Below are 19,281 nucleotides of genomic sequence, written 5' to 3'. Positions count from 1 at the left end.
GGGGAGATGGACTCGGGGATGGTCTCCTATGGCTGAGGGAGGGTCGGGAGCTATCGGTGGTTCCGGGAGGGCGGGCCCGGGGGTCCCCTGTGGCTGATGCGGGTGCGCGGGGGGTGCCCTTAGGTTGATGCGGGTGACCTGTGGGTACCATGTGGTTGATACGGGTGCCCGATGGGTCCCCTGTGGCTAATGGGGGGGGGTGGGGTGGGGTGTCCCCTGTGGCTGATGAGGGTGCCCGGGAGGGTCCCCTTAGTTTGATGCGGGTGCCCCGGGGTTCCCCTGTGGTTGATGTGGGTACCCGATGGGTCCCCTGTGGTTGGTGCGGGTGCCCGATGGGTCCCCTGTGGCTGAGGGGATCTGTGCTGGGACACCTGGGTCCCCTGTGATGGAGAGGGGATGGTCCGTGTTCCGTGATGGGGGGGCTGGGGTGAATGGACACTGTTAGGTGGGGGTCTGGGGTGAATTGGCTCCCCGTTACTGGGAGGACTGGGATGAGGGTCCCGTGGGTGAGGAGGGGGTTTGGTGTGGCAGGACACACTGATATTTAGGGGTACTGTGTTGATCAGAGCCCCCTGTTATTGGGGGGGGTCTGGTGTGAGTGATCCCCTCGTTGGTTGGAAGGTCCCTTGTCACCCCTGTCACCCTGGGATCCCTGCCATGGGATGGGGGGCCCTGCGTGTCCCCCACATTGCTCCTCACAGAACCTCTGGGATGGCAGCCTGGAGTGGGGTGCTCTGGGGTGATATCTGCCCTGGGCTTGCTGGTTAAAAGCCTTCAATGGATTTTTTTTTTTTTTTTTTTTTTTCCTGGCCCTTCTCTGCAGAAAGTTATTCCTGGCATCTGACACCTTTGCTGCACGCTGGGCTGGTTTTCTGCTGTTCTGCCTGTTTCCCTTTATCAACTTTTGGGGTGTTGGAAGGCTGCCCTTGCTTTTTCCTGGTGGACTTGCTTTGGAGAGTGAAATTGCCTCTTAGGGAATGAGCTTGTAAAAGGAAAGAATGGAGAAGAAAGCATGTTTGGGAATATTAAAGCTGGAAGGGGTGAAGACACCTGGGTTGGGAGTTAGTCTTCAATGTGGAATTGATTGAATTGATTAGAATCAATTCAATTGGTTCTTGGATTCATCACCAAGCACAGGTGATACAGCTTGGTCTGGGGGTGTCCAGACCATGGTTTAATTTTCAGAGCCTGATAAGGAATAGTAATGCTTGGTGGAATGTATACAGAGAAGAGGAACCACTGGTTTTCTGCTTAATCTAAATTAAGTTGGAGAAGTGAAGTGGGTTTGTGCTGTTCCAGCTTTCTTTAATAAGCAGAAACAGTTACCCAATTGAGAAGCTGGAAAAGCTCAGGGAAAGATGAAGTCTTCCTTTCTAGATTCTGGAAGTGATACAGTGTTGGTGCAGACTTCTTTCAAAGGGCTTCATGTTTCCTGTGGACCATCCTGAGGAGCTGCAGGATTTAACATTTTGTTGCCAGCTCAGGGGGTGCAGTGATGCACCCATCCCTGTCCCTGTTGCTGAAGAGAAGGGACTGGGCTTTCTTTCAGTATTCTTGTAGCTCTCAGAGAAATCTTGATGAGACATGAAGCAAGCTTCCTTCATCTGCTGGAGTTGAGGAAATTGGTGTTTTGTTGGGGAAGGTTTGGTGAGACAGGAACCTCCTGGAGATCCTGGTGTTGTCCTGGTGCAGCTCTTGGTTTTACTCCTGGGGTGTCTTATGGTGGTTGACTGCTCTGAAACAGAGAGTGTCAGGATTTGGGGAGTCCTGTGTGTTGTGTGTGGATGTGGTGGGGCACCAGAACTAAATTTCCAAGCTACTTGCCCATAAAGTGGGCAAGAAGTAGGGAGGGTACCAGTGTTACAGGAAAAAAAAACCACCCCAAAACCTGACAGAACTGAGCACTTCCTTTTGATTTGGTGTCAAAGGCTTGGTGAAGAGTGGGCAGGAAGGAGGAGGTAGTGTTACTCAGGTAGCTTAATCCTGTTAATTAGTTCTGCTCTAATTCTGAGACAGTAAAACCTTTGGGGTGGTACCTTCCAGGTAGCCAGGGTTGAGCAAGGAAGTGCCTCCTGCAACTTTTGTTTCTTCCAAAGCAGGTGGAGGAGCCCAGCAAGGCCATACAACCAAAGCTTGGCTTGAAGGAGGCTTTCCCTGCTCCTCAACACTCTGGAGCTCCTCAGTGCTTGCTTGCAGAGCCATTGGTACAAGGTAAGCTCCTTATTTTGGGCTCCCACAGGTTGCAAAGCATCTCTGCCTGCAGTTGGGTTTGGGGAGTGAGACCTGACAAACCAGGAGCTGGGAATGAGGTTGCTTTACCCAGGTCACCTGTAGCAAAAGCAGCCTCTGGAACTGTATCCAGGCTGGAATCTTATTTGATCTTTACTCTTTTCTTTTGGCAACCAAGATAATGTGTTTGCTCAGTCCTGGAGGAGGAAGGAAAAGGCTTCCCTGCTCAGGTCTGCTCTCCTGCCATCTCCTCCCCATCCCTTTCCTCTGGTGTGAAGGAAAGCCACCCAGCAGTTACCCCCACTGACACTGGACTTTGTTCTGTTTCCTGACGTGGGCTCTCCTACCCCACAAAACACAGTTTGTAGAACTTGCATAAGTTGTTTTCCCAATGTCATCATTTGATCCAGGTAGTGAGATGGCTATTACATGATACACTATTGTTAAGAGTGAGTCACGAGCCCTGTAGTGACAGCTACACCTCTGACAAGATTGCTTTTTTATAGAGGTTGAAATTTCATCTATCAGAACCTAACCACAGGCTGTTCCTAATCTCTTGCTCCTTCTCAGCACTGAACTCAGTTGTGTGCTGCTGATTGCCCATGGAGTCTGGAAGGAGGCAAAGTGGAGCTTGTACATCCAGTGACTTCACAGGGGCCACAAGTCCAAAGAGCAGCTGAGTTTACCCTGTGGTGCCTGATTATTCCTTTGCAAGCCATTACACAGCATTATTGACTGTCCATTCTTGCTGTATGGAGTAGGGGAGATGGGGAAGTTTGGAGTTAAAGATGGGGCTGGATTTTTCTCCTTGGAAAATCTGGCTCTGGCAGTGCCTGTGCAAGTCTGCTGGGAAGGTTTAGTAACCAGTGTAGGGTGTTGGTAGCTCTGTCTTTGTGTTGCTGGCAAATATGCTGGATCTTGCTGCATGGCTGCTTGTGAAATGCAGCTGTTGAGTGGCTTTCATGGGTCATTGCTAGCATCTCTGGGTTCTAGTAAACTCTAAGCTTTGGAGGAGTAAGCCTGCAAGGATTGTGCAAGCCCTGGTTGTGTAACAGAGCTGCCTGTGTAACTGTTGGGAGGTAAGAGGAGGAGCTTTTGTTACAAAGGGAAATAAAAATCCTGCCTGGTTATCTTCTGTTTGTATTAACTGCACTGGGGTGGAGGAGTGGGGTTGGAAAGCTGATGTTCTAGCAGCTTGGGATCAACCTGTGTGACCCCACTTATTCCCTGCCTGACTCCTCTCTTGTCCTGTGGCCTCGTGTCCCTTTTTTGGCTTTGAGTCCAGGGTTGATGTTCTGGGGTGTGCATGGCCTTGTGTGTGATGGCAGGGGACAGGGCTGGCCAGTGCTCTGAGTTTTACAGCTGTTCAAAACAATAAAATGCAGCTCAGTTGTCTTACCTGTGGCAGGCAGGGGTGACTGCACGTGGGTTTTGGGGGCAGAAGATGTGAAGCTTGGGTCTGGGACCTGCAGGACAGCTCTCTGTGTCACAAGTTACCAGGTGACATAGGAATTGTACCTCCTCCTTCCCTTACAGCAGCACAAGAGGCAGGCATATAATGTCTGGAATGCTCTCAGGAAAACCTTGTAAAGAAAAAAATGCCCCAGTTCCATACAAACAGTGCCTGGTTTTCTTTAAATAAATCAATCCCCAAACCAGACTGTTCCAATCAGAGGTCTTTACAGTTCTTAAACCTTTGCAGGATCTGTTTAACCATGTTCCTCTGATGCTTTTCCAGCTCTTAGCTTCAAAGGAGACCTCCCAAAGTGGAGCAGAATTAGAGTTAGAATTAGTTTTGCTGCCCAAACTCTTCCTGGTGGAAGAAGGGAAAACCTGTGGCTACCAAGCCCATCTGTAGTGCTCCCTTCCATGTAGTGGCTGCAGGCAAAATCCCACCTGGAACCCCCAGAAAACAGAAGCAGGAGTAAGCAAGCAGCCAGTTTGGAGGAGGATGGTTTTCACTGAGCTTTCACCTGTGACACCGTTGGCAGAAGAGGCTGCTGGAAAAAAAAACATTCCTTTCTTCATCTCGAAAAAAAACCCCAAATATCTTCAGCAGGACCTGAACCATGCAAAATACCTGCCTGGATGGATTGCTCTTGAGATTTTGCAGCATTGCCCTCTGAGCTGTTGGTTTCACTGTGTCCAGAGTAGCTGACAGAAGTGTGGTCTGAAACTCCTGCATTTTGTCCCAAATCCTGATTATTGGCAGTGGTGAGATCCCTGCTCCCCTTTCAAACAATGCCTGAAGCAGGATGCATGGATTTTTTTTGAGGATGAAGGGAGGCTGGGGAACAGGATTAGTTAGCAGGGGGTTCAGTTTACCTGCTGGTCTCAGATTTTGTTTATCCTGTAGTCCTGAACACTCATTTTTTCTGTGCTGGCTCATGTTAATCTGTGTGAAAAAAGGTGTTCAGTCACCTGAGCTGGTGAGATGCCTCACATCTTCCTTTAAAGGTTGAGAGATTGGCTTTTCTCTGCTGAAAGGAAGTGTGCAAATTCAGTAATCCTGGGCTGCTTTCTTTTAAGGCAGCTTGGCAAGTCTGAATTATTTTTTGTGTTGGATAATGCTCTAAGTCCTTTTGTTCAGTGTTTTTCAGGGCTTAATGCATAGCCCCACCTTGGTATACCCATAGGGCAGAGTTGCTTTCTGCCTCAGAAACATTCCTCTTGTTCTCTTCCTTGCTTGTACAGCTGCTCTGCTGTCCTTGAATAAGACGTATTGGCCAGAAAAAAAATCCCAAGTGTGACAATGAAAGCTCAAATATGCAGTATTTCAAGCTTCAGATTGACTGAGGCACACTCTGCATCTGTCTTGTGTCTAAAATAGAAGTTGTGCTGATGGCTGAGCTGGTGTGTCAAGGTCTGGTTGGAAAAGGCCTTGCACAGTGAGAGGAATTTGTTGTGTATTACCAAAAAAAAAAAAAAAAAAAAGAAGTTTTGAATTGGGTGTGTATTTCTGAGCCCTTCTTGAGGTGCTGCTGCAGCCCAGTCCTCTCTTTAGGTTGGGGTTTGAGGGTTGCTGGAAGTGCTGGGATGACTTTCCTGGAACTCTGCTGCTTTCCAGCCTTCTTTGCTGAGCTGATAGTGGTTTGTGGGCTGGGATTTTATTTTATTTTATTTATTTTTTTTTAATACATGAGGAAAGAAGTGGTAGGGAAGTGCCTAGTGGAAGCCAGACCTCGTTGCTGCAGGCACTGGGGGAAGTCAGCCCTGCACCCCTGCTCAAGCTGATGATGGGGCCATGAAGCCAGGGGGTTCCCCAGGGAACCCCCCAAAGCTGGGAGCCTGTGCAGCCCCCACTGAGGAAAATTTTCCCTGCAGTGGGATTCAGAAGAGACCAGACATGGAGTCTGGGCAGAAATGCCACCTCCAGCACAGCCTCTGACCCTTCTCCTTCCTCCTGAGCTCGTGCCTGTGGGGCTTCTCTTCCTGACCCCCTGCCTTGTGTCTTTAGTGGGTGAAAGCAGAAACCTCTCTGTGGGTCACAAGACTGAATTCCTGGTTCTAACTCAGTCTCTTCCTTCTCCACAGCTGCCATGTGGGGTGGCAGGGGCTTCCTGCAGCTTCCTCTGTGAGCTTTCCACAAGCTTTGCAGATCCCATGGGAATGGGGACCTGTGAGAGTGCTTTTCTTTTCCCCCTCTCAGGTGTTTTAATTGGCTTTTAAGTTCTTTTCTATTTATTTTGCTGTCGTTTCTAAAGCTTGGTCAGTGCTGTACAAAGAGAAGGAGCTTCCATTTGCTCTGTCTGCTCATCTCCACTCAGCCTCTCCCCTCTCTGTCCTGAAGCTGACTTAGGGGCTGTGCCATGATGCCAGAGGAAACAACTGATCTCTGGTTTCAAACTGCAGAGTGGTGGTTGTGTTCATTTTTTTAAGAGTGTTTCTTGAGGCTGATGATGTCCCTGATCTGTGTTGTGCTCCTGTGCACAGTTGGGCAGCAGGAGAGGAAGAGTGATCCTAGGGGCAAGTGATGGGGAAGGGGTCTGGTCATGGATACCCACCTGGAGACTTAGGAAGAAATTCTTCACTGTGACACTGGTCCAGGTTGCCCAGGAAGGTTGTGTCTGCTCCATCCCTGGAAGTGTTCCCAGGCCAGGTTGGATGGGGTTTGGAGCAACGTGGGCTGGTGGGAGGTGTCCCTGCCCATGCAGGGGGGTTGGAACTGGGGGATCTTTAAGGTTCCTTCCAACCCAAACCAGTTTGGGATACTGTGATGATTCAGGCTGGTTCTTTGTCAGCAAAGTGACTCTGGCAGATCTTGGGGTCATCCCCAGCAGAACTTTCTGACCCCAGGGATTTTACTGGGAGTTAGAGCTGGAGAAAGCCAGTCTGGAAGAACCAGTGGCAGCTGTTAGGTGTGCATGGACTCCCAGTTCCTTCCCACAGGACTGCTTTCTGGTGGTTTGTATCCTTGCTGGACTGGAACAGGAGGAACTGGCTGCTCCAGGGCTTGTGTTGGTGGCCTGCTGGTTTTGCTGTCAGGTGTGTGGTGAAGAAGCACTCATTCCTGCAAGCATTCCTGCCTCCAAACCTCCTGCTGTGTAGCTGGGACAACCTGGACCTTCCTTTGGGCTGAGGAAGGCTTGGCTGCACCCTGCTCCACTCCCTGGCACGGGTGGGAATGGTCTGGGAGGCTTTGTGTGTTTGTGTCACTCCATTCCTCCTCTGGCTGTGTCACCAGAGTTTGATTTTTTTTTTTTTTTTTTTTTTTTTTTCCTGCACATATTGCAAAACAGAGGTGCTGCTTGCAGCTCCCCTGATTTATCTGCAGGTGTCCAAAGGGCTGTGCTTGGTTCCCTTTGGGAAAGCTGGCTGTTTCCAGCAGCTTGGGAGATGGAGGTACCAGCCCCCCGTGTCCATAGGGCACAGGGAAGGTGCTGGCTCAGCTCAGGGGCTTTTTGGTGCTCTCAGCAGTGGTGAGGTGGAGCCTGGGGTTGTGGTTATCAGAGATGGGAGCAGTGAGCAGCTCAGGGCTGTGCTTGCTCAGCACTTTTCCTTCTCCTTTCCCTCTCATGTGATGCTGGGGGTCAGGGAGTGCTTACTGGTGATGGTTCAGGGCTTGGTTGCTCAGTTTGTGGAGCAAGAGGCTCAGGCTGCAGTCCAGAGACTGGGAAGCCAGATTGTTCCCAGAGAGTTGGAACCCATCACGTGCATTATATAAATAAAAGGCTAATTCAACTCAAAGAGCCATTTTCCTGCCCACATTGAAGTTTCTGAAGCCAACTTTGCAAACTTTTTGGTCACTGGAAGGTCCTGAGTGTGGCTTGCAGAAGCATCCCTGTGTTTGGCAGAAAAGGAGACCTCACAACCATCTTCAGGTGGTGTTGCTCTGCATGTTGGTTGGATTTGAGGCTATCTACCTGCTTTGGGGGCATCTGCTGCACAGTTTGCTGCTGCTGCCACCAGCTGGGTGCAAGGCAGGGAGAAAACCAGATCTTTTCTGTTCCTTGCAACTTGGCTTTTAGGGCTTTTCCCCCTTGTTTTGCTGTAATACTTTATTTTATTTTTTATATTTTGATTTATACATATAAATAATATATATTTATATAATATATAAATATATATTTATGGTTTATTTTTATTTTATATTTTAATATTTTTGTGACATGATAGCAGCCTTAGTCCATGTGCAAATCATGAAGTTGCCTGACATTGACATGGTTTTTCACATGAGAAGGAATTGCATCTGTCTGGCATCCTGGAGATCTGCAGAGTGATTGGGATAATTGTGAGGTTTAGCTGCATTTAGAGGCTGGAAAGCTGTGCTAAAATGTAGCATTTTTTAATTGCAGTCTTTCCAAATGTTGTGACTTTCCTGTGTGATGTAAATGCCTCATGTCTTGGCTGAGAGTGGTTGTTTTGCATCAGATACTGTGTGCATAAGCAAGGATCCAGGAACTGGAGCCATGATTAAAAAATAAAAAAAAAAACAACCTCCCCTCAAAATAAACAAAAAACCCAAACAAAAAAACAAGGGAAAAAAACTGAGAGAAAAAAGGGACAATGGGTCTGTCTTATGTTGGCTGAAGATATAATAAATACTGAGGATAAAATAAAAACCTTTAAAACTGCTGTTGGGAGCTTCTCCTTTTGCATCATAAATTTCTTTTCCTCTTTAAAAACTTGGTCTGATTCAATCAGGGCCCCTCCAGAGACTACAGGATTTCCAGGATAGCTGAATTCCAAGTAAGAGTCAGGTTTCTTTTCCCTGAAAGTTGGAAACGAATTGCTGTGAACTGCTGGAAAATAATTGTTACAGCCAGCCAGGTAAGACTGAGATAAATTGAGGAATAATCTTCCTCTGCTAGATGAAGTGAGTTAAATAAATAGTTCCTGAGTTATGACAACCCCTAAAAAAAGCAAGTATGAGGTCTAATTCCACATTCTTTGCCTTTCTCTTAATACATTGGAGCAAAGCTTTTCCTAAGGGGGGGAGCAAAATGAAAAACCTGTTGCTAAGGTATGGAACTTGAATACCTAAATGTCCAGGACCAGATGGAGCCACGAAAGCAAAGCAGTTTTTGTGTCTTTGGTTCCATCACTAGAAAATAGGTGTTGGGGACAGAGGTCAGTACAGAACCTTGATGCTGTGGAGGCTTGTGAATGAAGAGACAAGACAAAAAAAAAAAAGAGAGACTCTGGTCCATGCAGGAGATCTGTAAACCTCCAGAAATGGTGCTGTTCCCTCTGGCTGTGGATGTGGGGAGTGAGCAGGAGGTCTGGCTGCAGCTGGAGGGTTCCCCTTTGAAGTGCTGGAGCTTGGTGAAGGCCAGGAGATAGCACAGCTTCTTCCCCCAGCTCTATCCACGTGGCACCCCTGGGAGCTTCCTGAGGATGCCTCTTCCCAAGGCACTGCAGCTTGGGAGAGCAGCCCACCTCCTGAGGCTTGGAAAAGCAAAACCCCTTGCAGGTGCTGCTTATCCCTCTGGCTCTGGGAGGCCAGAAACTTTGCTGCTGCAGGCAAAGCCCTCTCCTTGCTGATCAGCCCAGGAATTCCTTCTCTTGTCCAAGGGGCCTCTGGCAAATGGCCACATCTGGGCTCTCAGGTACTGGGAGAGGAATCACCATGGGGTCAGACATGCAGCCTGTTGCTTTCCTCCCCAGGGGCTGCTGCTCACCAAAGACACTTCTGTCTTGGGTCCCTTCTGTCTTGGGTCCCTTCTGTCTTGGGTCCCTTCTGTCTTGGGTCCCTTCTGTCTTGGGTCCCTTCTGTCTTGGGTCTCTTCTCCAGGTGCAGCTTGTCCCCAGGGATGCTGCTGTGCTCTGCAAGGAGGCTTTGCCTCAGGCTTGGCTGCTGCCTGTGCTGGATTTGGTGCTCAAAAAGGGATGCAGCTCCTGCCCTAAACCAGCTCAGTGTGGTTGCCATCTTTGGGTTTGTTTTTTTTTTTTTATGTCTTCCTCTGAGGAAAGGTTTGTCATTGCCATAGGTGCCACGGGAAAAGCCTTGAGGAGGTGAGAAACCAGAGATGTTTTTACCCTCCCCACCAGTGCATTCCCTCTGTGTCAGCTGCTGGACCCACTCCTCACTGATTTACTGGATCCCACTGCAGAGGAGGAGAGGGAGCCTGCTGGGAGCTGTGGATTGTTGGCATCCATGCTCCAGTTGTGGAGGTTTTGACTTGAGAGTTTAGTCTAGAGCTGGACAGAAATAGCACCCAGCTCTGGCTTGGCTCTGAGCCCCAGTGATGGAAAGCCTGTCTGCAGGGGAGGGAAGAGGGACAGGGTGACCTGCCTGATAGAAAGGAAAAGGCAATTTACTTTCCTGCAGCCAAATCACTCTCTTTTTGTCTTCTCCCCTCCCTGCTCAGTGTCATCTGTGAGAACCTAATGGGAAGTTTTACAGTGCACTTAGTACAGGCACTGAATTACACTTCTGGTGGGGCTGAGAGCTGATGGGTCTGCAAAAAAATACTCAGAAGCCAACCCATGATCACTGCCAGGTGGCTGTGGACTTGTCCCTGTGCTCCACAGGGCTGATTTTATAGGTGGTGGCCCTTGGCAGAGGACTTTGTGTTCTCCAGAGCTGGACTTTTTGTTGGTGGGGTAACAACACGGGGAGTTCTTTCTTTGCAGACCTCGTGTGATCTCCCTTGTCAAGCACTCCCTAAGCATCACTTTCCCTTTTCTTCCCAGGTCCTGAATGTGTTAGCCTAACCTTAAACTTCTCTTAGTTTTATTTCTCAGCTCAGGCACAGCTTGGTGCTTGCTGCTTCTCTTTCAGCCCCCCAGGAATCACATCTGGGAGCTTTACTCTGGCAGGCACAGGTTTGCTGAACACTTTAAATCTCCCCTTGTGGCTCTACCACAGGCTGTGTCTTTTCTCTCCAGTGCTCTTGAGTCACTTTTCTGTGTTCAAGTTCAAATGTCCATGGCCTCTTGGGTTGGCAGGATGCCCAAGTCCAAGAGGAGAGTCACTTTGCCCTTAGAAATCAAGTTTTGAGCTAATTATCTGTTTGCTTGGCCAGAGCACGTCCTTGTGTGTTGGGAAGATAATCTTCTGATCTGGACTGGGGTCAGAGGTGTTGGGAGCTTTGGCAGAGCAGAGGGAGGGAGGGAGGGAGGGAGGGAGGGAGGGAGGGAGGGAGGGAGCAATGGGTGGCTCCTGGGGGAAGGACAGGGCTAGCTGGGGACCTGGGGGCTGGGTGCTCACCCCAGTGCTAGCATGGGCTTTGGGTATGGCCATGGGCAAATCACAGGTCACTGAAACCCTTCCTTGGCAAGGAAGATGGAGGAGATGGAAGGAGATTGGAGAGTTAAGGAGATGGAAGTTAAACTGGGGAAGAGAGTGGGGGGGACTGGGAAGCCAGAGGCTCAAAAAGAGGGGGCAGTAAATCCAGTTTGCATGTGGAGGGGAAGGGTAAATCAGATTATTTGTGTTGTAAGGACCTCAGGTGGGGATGCTCCCTGCAGTACCAAGCCACAGCCCTGCTCTGCTCTTTATAAACACAGCAGTAGGGCCAGGGCATCATCCCCTTGTGGAGAGGAGGCAGAAAGCCCCAGGGCTGTGGGGTGGCTGGAGGAGTAGGGTTTTCCCCCCACTAACACCCCACGGGCTCTGTGGGGAGTAATGGCTTTAGTAAAGGCTGTACAAGAGTCCCTGGTGAGCCAGCTTGGACTCCTGGCTGGAATGTGGGGCTGCTGGTGCAGGGGGTCAGAAATCCCATCTGATGGATCAGGAAGAGGAAAGCTTTGTGGGGCAGTGAGATGCCTTGGGGTGCAAAGGGATCTTGTGGTGCCGAGTCTCCCAAACAATTGCTACCTTATGCTCCTGGGAGTAAATGTAGAGTGGTAAAGCATGTTCTAAACATTCTTTACTGGTCTTTTGTGGCACTGTGTGACTTGTGCTGTTCATTTTTTTGCCTTCCAGTGCCTCTGCCCATCATGGGGGACGCCGGCATGGAACCCATCTCCTCTCCTCAGAACACTGCTCACCAAGACTCTCTTGTCAGCATGACAGATGTGTTTCTCATCTCCCTTATCGTTGGGCTCTTCACTTACTGGTTCTTCTTCCGGAAGAAGAAGGAGGAAATCCCTGACCTTCCCAAAATGCAATCAGTGTAAGTAACAACTCTCAGGCAGCACAGGCTGGGTGCAGTTTTCCACCTTGCTTACAATGGGTCCTTGGAGGATGTGCAGGAAGCTCATCTGGATTCTGGGAGGTCCCTGGGTGATGGGACTTTAGTCCCAAAGTATATTTGTGTCCCCTCTAGGCTGTTGACCTTAATGCAGAAACCCTGTGAAAGAGTCAGGCTGCAGTTCTGCCTTTACTCCACCGTGTGGCCTAATCCAGTAATTTTCAAGGCAGAAGAGCACCTGGCTATACTTCAAAACTTTTAAGGATTGCTTTGGCTCTGATTTGTGTTTTCTGATAAAAGCAATATTCAGCTGCATCTCCAGAAAGGTGGAGTTGCTCTTAAGCATCGTGCTTGTTGGAAATCTTATCTGTTCTTAGCTATCAAGAGAAGAAATAGTCATGGGGAGTTGGGAGAGAGTTCCTGGGCATGATGAGCTGCTTGGCAGCTCTTGTGAAACTTGCTTGGCTTTGGTGCCAGGTTGCTGCATCAGGATTTGGGGAGGTCCTTGTTTCACCCTGCAAAGGGTGTAGGGCCAGGAGGGAGCTGTGCTGATGGAGCCCTGGGGGCCTTTAGTTCCTTGTTTCAGTCCCATATCCCATCAGTTTTCTGCTGGGCTTTTTAGCTCATTCCTTCTGTTTCCTCCTGGAGATTTGTTAAGAGCAGTAAAGAGGTTTGAAACCCCCTGCAGCAGAGACTAGAGGAGCTGGCCTTGTGCAATACCTTTCCCTGCAATCTCCTGGGATCTCTGCCCTGTGGAGGTACAGTTTGTCCCAGAGAGAAGGTCTGAGCCAGCATTGGGCTTTTCCAGAAGGTAACCACACAACAAACCCTCTGGGTTTATAATGCTGGGTCTGCCTTCATTGTGGCCCCCCTGTCTCCAGTCCTGAGTGGCTGGTTGGGAAGCTGTGCCACAAGGAGAGGAGAAAATTGTGGCTGGCAGCTCCCAGGAGGCTCAAGATTTGACACATTCATTGCACCAGCAAGGCATGAGGTGGGTTTTACCCCGTGGCACTTAGGGGGTGCTGCCCCGGCAAGAAATACTCATCAGCCCTTCATTTCAAAGTGTCACAGTCTGGTGTGGGAAGCAGCTGTGGCAGGACCTGTCCATAGGCTGCTCAGATGAGGAATTTGGTGATAAGTGAGGGCATTTCAGCAGAGGATTGGTGCTCCCCTTGCTTACCTTGTGTATAAAACCTTAAATCAAACACAGCAAGCAGCTGTGTGCCTGTTACCTCAGACCTGGACATCTCCCTTAATGGGTTATTTTGCTTTTAGTTTTCAGGGCTCATTGTCATGTGTTTGTGTCATAATTCAGGTCATAATTGAAGAGGAGCAGGTTTGCTCTCATCATTTCCACTCTGGACAGCTGGTGATCCCCTCCTCTGGGGGCAGAGCCTGCTGCTCAGAGCATCCTGGGGATGCCAGGGCTGTTGTGAAATCCCCAGGTAATGGGAAGAGCAGCACACAGCTCAGAGCAAACCCTAAGGCAGGCTGTGCATGCCCAGACATTGCAGGAAGATGGAAAGTGTGTTTTCCTCCTGGGAGGGGTTTAAAAGGAAGGAATCTCCCTGGCTGTGGTACCTGGGGCAGGCAGATGTGTGGGAGTGAGCCAGGCTGGGCTGCACCTTGGGGTTTGTTTTGGTGCATGGATGGGAGGATTCCCCTCTTTTCCTGCAAGAGAGGGGTGTGTGTGTGTGTGTGTGTGTAGTGGCTTCTGGGGACTGTAAGGAGAAGGGCTGCCCTGTGCTGGCAGCTCAGCTGGCTGGAGAAATGGAGCTGTCAGTCTGAAATTGGATCCCAACACGGCAGAGATGGACTCGGGAGAGCTCCTGTGCTCCCTGTCCTTGTGACTGCTTCCACCCAGCACCCATCACGTGTGGCTCTTCCAGAGGCTGCTGTGACCTTGCAGAGAAGTCATGGTGCAGAGGAGCTCGTTGGCCACCCTGGGGGGGTTGTTCCCAGCTTGTCCTTGTACCAGCAGGACCTCAGCACCTGGGGCTGGAGGGTTGGGTTTGCTCTGGAGCTTGTCTGACACAGCTCATTTTGGTAAAGTGACAGCTAAGCAGGTGAAGGGCACAGGAAGAGACTTTACAGCTGTTTTCCCATATTTTAAGCCTGAGTCTGCCATTGCCTGCTGTGGTCATGGTAGCAAGCTGGTCTGAGGGCAGTGTGGACCTATCCATCCTCTGAGAGAGAGACAGCAACTTCCTGCTGCTTTCACACTGTTATTTTATGGGGCTTTTGGAAGCAGGAGGGAAATGAGTGGGGCAAACAAGCTTGTTCAGCCTCAGGTTTCCTTCCCTCCAGTCATCCTTGAGTCTGGGGTGGAGTTTCCTCTCTGATGAATGAGCAAATTGGCAAGATACAGGACTGCAGTGTCAGCTGCTGCCCGTGGCTGACCAGATAGCAGGCAGGTCCCTGGGAGCCAGCCTGTCCCAGAGTTGTGGAGCCCTTGGCAGGGCTGTCTTCAGCTGAAGTGCAGAGCATTGACCTTCAAAGCTGTTGCTTTTCTTCAGCACATTCTCTCCAGTTCTGCCTTGAGTCACCAAAAAGTCCTCAACTGCTTTACCAGGTGGTTTTGGGGCGACCATTTCTGTCACTTTGGCTCCCAACTTCAGCTTGAGCCTGGGAAGACTGGAGGACAAACGTGCTGAGCAGTTTGCCTGCAAGAGTCTCCAACCTAAACCTGGGGTCTGTCAGCACCTTGGTGTCTTCCTGGAGTTTTTGGGAGTCACCACTGAGCAGCACACCTCAACTGAGCCACATCAGGGTCTGCAAAGGGAACACTGCAACTGCCTTTGGCTGTGGAAGATGCACTGTCAAAATACCTGGTTCTGGATGGCACCTGGGCTGGGTTCCCACTTCATGGTTCTGCCAGCCTTTGTGGCCCTGGAGTGGTCACACTGCATCTCTGGGCTCAAACACAGCTCAGGCACTTGCTGATCCCTCACCCCTGCAGCCAAGCAAAGCTCTGTCCCTGCCTGCAGCCCCTGGAGAAGGTGCAGACTGCAGCACATGCAGAGCTTCCCTGTCTGCAGGAGTTCTGTACCTGTGCTCTGTAGTACATCCTTCCAAGGGGCAGGATGGGATCCCCCCCCTCCCAACTGAGGATTGCTTGAGTTTTGACCATTTTCAGACTTAATTAAAACCACCAGAGCAGCCTTTCCCTTGGCCTGCTCTGCAGATGACATTAGGGAGAGGGACTCAGTGGCCGTGCAGCCGTGGTCACCACACTCCCTCACAGTGGCATTGCTGGGGAATGCACTGATTTATTTTTATTCTTTGGCTGTGCCTCCTCTGCACATTTCACAATCACAGATTTCTTTCTACTGTCCCAGCTCTGGAATTTTGCAAACAGAGGCACAGGCAAGACATTGATTTCTGTGCTGGGTGCCACTCTCTCCCTTCTCCCCCACCTATAACATTGTTTGGGGCAGAAATTGGCTTATCTCTGGTCTGCAGCTATAGAGAAAGCCATTCCCTGGTGCTTCGAGGGCTTCCTGTAGCAGGAATTGCTCCAGCTCCTTAGCCTGATTAGCTCTGTGCTGCCTGCATGTGTGTTAGAGAGAGAGAGAGAGAGCACCTCTAATTTAATTTAATGGGATCCTGAAGAGAACAAACTCTTTTGAGCTTCCTCTGTAATGGCACTGCCATAGTTACACGAAGCTCATGCAGTGTCTGGAATAATTTCATTCAAGTACAGCCTTGACATTTTTTTCTTTTCTCTCTCTTTTTTTTTTTTTTTTTAAAAAAAAAATATAAAAGCAGCTGTGATATAAACAGTTTCCAAGGTAACAAGGCTGGGGGAGGGTTTTGTGTCCCGTCCCCCTGCTCCACGCGGATGGGAGAGGGACGTGTGCTGTGGAGAATCCTGGGAGGTTTCATTCTCCACTCCTAATTCCTTTCTGCCACTGCTGCCAGATGTTGCAGTTTCTCAGGGCTGTGCAGATCCACTCAGTAACTTCTGAAGCTCTGCCACCAGGATTTGAGAGGACAGGACCACTCCTGCTATGACCCATGCCGGGACCTTTTGTGCCGGCTCTCTTCTCCTTAACAAAAGGCTGACGCTTGGCTTTAGTGCCCAGGAGGAGCAGAATGGAAAAGCCTCTGTGTGTGCTGCTCCAGAGCTAAGTTAGAGCCTTCCCCCCACACCTCCCTGTGCAGACACACAGCTGCCCTGCAACTCTTTGTTTTTCTTGCCCCAACCATGGGCTGCGTGTACTCTGCCCCGCAAGAAGAGGCGGCCGTGGCGAGGTGAGTTCATCTGCCCCGTGGGCAGGGGGGATCACTCCTACCACCCCAAAACTGGGCAGGGCAGGATGCTTTTCCCTGCTGGGGCAGGAGGAGAGGGAAGGGGAAAGGCTGTGCTGGGAGGCAGGCTGCTCTGGAGGGGATGCTGCTGTCAGTATGCAATTTCTCTGCAATGTCCAAGCTGTTTTCTCGCTTCTGGATGGGCATTTGCTTTGGGGAGGAAAGCCAGCAGCATGGGAGCTTTCTGGAGGTGTTCAGCTGAGATACAGGCTTTGGTGTAATTGCTGAGCTGCTGGGAACTTCTTCCCCCTCCTTTATTTCTTCTAAAATCAAAGTGAGAGAAAGCCCTGGGAGTCCCTTGTGCTGTGGGTTCTCACCAAGAGTGGGCAATCTGTAGGAGCTAAAAACTCACTCCAACAATGGAGTTAATCCCTTTTCTCCACCTGTCACTTCTTCTGACTCTCTTAGCTCAGGGCAGTGCCTCTATCTGAGCTGCAAGAGTAGTTGTTGCTGAAAACACACTTTCTCTTCAAAGTTTTCCTGGCTGAGCAGTAAAAATGTGTGTCAGTTCTGTCTTCAGCGTCTGTTTTTGCAGCTCAGATTTTCAAGCCACCCTGATGAAGCAATTTTGGGAAGTTTTGTAGCCTTTATTCAAAAGCCAGACTCGTTATTTCTTCTGTGTCTGAGCCACAGCCTGTTCTCCACCACAACATTTCAGTGCGGGGTCGCCTCCTTTGAAAACAGACGAGCTCCATGTGCTTCACCCTTTTCTCTTCCAAAGGGAGCATGCTGAAAGGATCTAAAACTTTTTGTTTTCCTCCTTTAAAAGTGTTTTGTTCAGCAGTTGACCCAACAGCTATTTTAATTGGATCTCATTTGCACAGGGCAGGAAACCAAAGAGCTTCACCAGCGAGCCAGAAGCTAAGTGAGAGCTGAGCCTGGGGGGCAGCTCCCCTGAGTCCCAGCAGTGGGGTGGGCAGGGTTGGGGCATCTCCTCAGGGTGCTTGGGGTATCTCTGTTCCAAACAAAGCACAAATGACAACGTGGGGAGACTGTTAAGTGCCAAGAGAGCAAAGTGGGGGGTGTGAAGGAGCTCTCCTGGGAGCACAACCTTCTTGGACAGCTTTTCTGGGATGGGCTCATTCGTCTTCTGCATGGGCTGCATCAGTGCTTGGAGCTTTTAGACCAGGTTATAGAGCTCCTCAATACCATTGGGTAGAAAAGGGGTGCTCAAAGGCATTGCTGGGTGTCCCCCCCTCTGCCTTGCCCTCTGTGTGTGCTCTGTAAATGTCTCAGCACATCCGCAGAGCTCCCTCCCTCTGGGCTGCAGGATCTAGGAAACTGTTAGTGAGCTCTGCACATTCTCACATGGGCTGGAGCCAAAACCATTTGTTTTTTGCCTGGAGGCTTCTCTCTTCCCACAGGAGACCCAGCCTTGCATTCTTCCATCATGAAAGAAAAAACGGGAACGGGTCCCACGTTCCTCCTCCACGCTACTGAAGCTCCAGTGGGGAGGATGGCAAGTGAGCTCCTGGCACTTGTCCTTCTGCCTTGAAAAGACCCCAGTGGCTAATCTGACTGTAGCTACAGCCACCTCTGCTTGTGAGGCTCCTGGCTCCCCAGGGCTTGGGTTTTTTTTCACCCAGTGACACTGAAACTCTGTGTGTGTGCTTAGGAGAGCAAAGCTCTTCTGGCTCCCTACCTCTCAGAGCAGCCATGGTGGTGTGGATTTCTTCTGGGATGTTTTTGGTGCTGCTGTGGTTTGTCCCTCTTCTGAGAGAGGCACCTCCCAGTGATAAAAAAGACTTCATCTGTGCTGAGGATGGAAACCCCAGCATGGGAATGAGCTCGGAGGGAACTTAGCAGGCAGTGGTTGCCTTGCTGGAGGTCCTGTGGCTCTCATTAGTTGTGTTCATCAGCTCTCCAGGGCTCTGGGATTTCTGTCTGGCCTGCTGGTTTGGGTTGGAACAGCTGGTTTTTAGTCCTGTGTGAATTCAGGCTTGGGGAATCTGCCCTGGGGCCGTGGCTCCTGACCAGTCCTCTGCCTCTCCACGGTGGTGGGGGAAGCAGGGAAGCACTGTGGCTCTACCAGATCCTTGTAACCTGCTCAACTCTGAAACCCCCAGAGCTGTTAAATAGCATAAAGGTTTCCTGACACTCAGGGTTGAGTTCTGAGCTCTGCCTGTGGGAGGATTTAATGATGGAGGTGAGGCCAGGGTGTGCACTGAGTCCCTGGTCCATGACTGTGTGATGGGTATCCCTGGGGCAGGGGAAATAAGAGTGCTCAGTGGGGATTCCAACTGCTCTCCAGAGCCACTTTTTCACTACTTGCTTATTGCTGACATTAAAGAATGAACGTGGCCAGCTGAAAGGTGGTTCCTCCTGTCTTTCAGAGCAGCTCCCGTGAGGGACAGCAGCTTCATTGAGAAGATGAAGAAGACGGTAAGAATCTCTTCTTTCTCTTTCTCTGGGAAGGCAGGGGAGCTCCTGTCCTTCCCAGCTTTCTCAGGAGACTGTCTAGCTGTCAGCATGGGGGGACTGGTTTGGATACAGACACATGTCTGCTGCAAAGAGGAAGGCAGGAATAACCCTTTCAGTCTGTGCCTGGGAGTTGTTCTTAGAGAAAAAAATTAAAGTGAAAATTTGTTGGAAAAAAAAAAAAAAAAAAAGTGTAATATGAGATCAATGTCAGGAGGGAAATGGCAGAGACTTTATAGATGTTGGCTGTCAGTTGTTTATCTGTGTGGTTGCTTCCCCAGCTGGCTCACTCTGGAACAGGGATTTTTGTACACAGAGCTGGCAGCTTTTGGCTCTGCTGGGCTGGACACAGGAGGAAGCAGGGGAAGAAGCAAGAGCTGGATTTATTTTCCATTCTGCTTCAAAGCAGCTGGCTTGCAGCAGAGCAGGAGCTCCAGTGCTTAGGCATTTCCCCAAAGTTTAGGCAAGTCTGCTTTCTCATCCAGGGGGTTCCCTGTTCCCAGGAGTCACGCTGCAGCCTTGATGCTCAGAACAAATCTGGAGAGTTTATTCTTTGCTTTGGGTTTTAGTCTGACCTGGGTCACCCCTTTGAGCCTGATGAGAGTAACATTCATATTAACACCTTGGCCTTGACTTTTCTGCTGCAAACCCAGAGTGCAGCCCTGTACTAGAGCAGACTCGGAGCTGCCTTTAGGTTGCAGCCCTGACCCAAGGCATTTCCTTTGTCTCTGGCAAGATGTTCTTC

General features: G+C 50.1%; 1 protein-coding gene and 2 long non-coding RNA genes across 4 annotated transcripts in view; 1 reads left to right on the top strand and 2 right to left on the bottom strand.

Annotated features, from left to right (window-relative positions):
• The window catches only part of POR (cytochrome p450 oxidoreductase), a 28,974-nt gene that overhangs the window by 286 nt on the left and 9,407 nt on the right, over positions 1-19,281 (top strand). For both annotated transcript variants that reach the window (XM_071764839.1, XM_071764838.1), the window contains exons 2-4: positions 2,100-2,211; positions 11,600-11,789; positions 18,452-18,500. In XM_071764839.1, the coding sequence (XP_071620940.1) occupies positions 11,614-11,789; positions 18,452-18,500 (225 nt within the window). In that variant the 5' untranslated portion in view covers positions 2,100-2,211; positions 11,600-11,613. The remainder of the gene's footprint in view (positions 1-2,099; positions 2,212-11,599; positions 11,790-18,451; positions 18,501-19,281) is intronic.
• Positions 1,281-6,535, bottom strand: LOC139805906 (uncharacterized). Its single transcript, XR_011730046.1, has 2 exons — positions 6,234-6,535; positions 1,281-3,298 (listed from the first exon to the last, which is right to left on the bottom strand). It is a non-coding gene; the product is annotated as an uncharacterized lncRNA (long non-coding RNA).
• LOC139805905 (uncharacterized) lies at positions 7,793-19,155 on the bottom strand. The gene is made up of 2 exons (XR_011730045.1): positions 12,269-19,155; positions 7,793-8,440 (listed from the first exon to the last, which is right to left on the bottom strand). It is a non-coding gene; the product is annotated as an uncharacterized lncRNA (long non-coding RNA).

This window comes from Heliangelus exortis, chromosome 21 (assembly GCF_036169615.1).
Source record: "Heliangelus exortis chromosome 21, bHelExo1.hap1, whole genome shotgun sequence".
NCBI classification, from domain to species: domain Eukaryota; kingdom Metazoa; phylum Chordata; class Aves; order Apodiformes; family Trochilidae; genus Heliangelus; species Heliangelus exortis.
The sequence above is the reverse complement of the archived record's forward strand: the minus strand, read 5'-3'. Positions and strand labels throughout refer to the sequence as shown.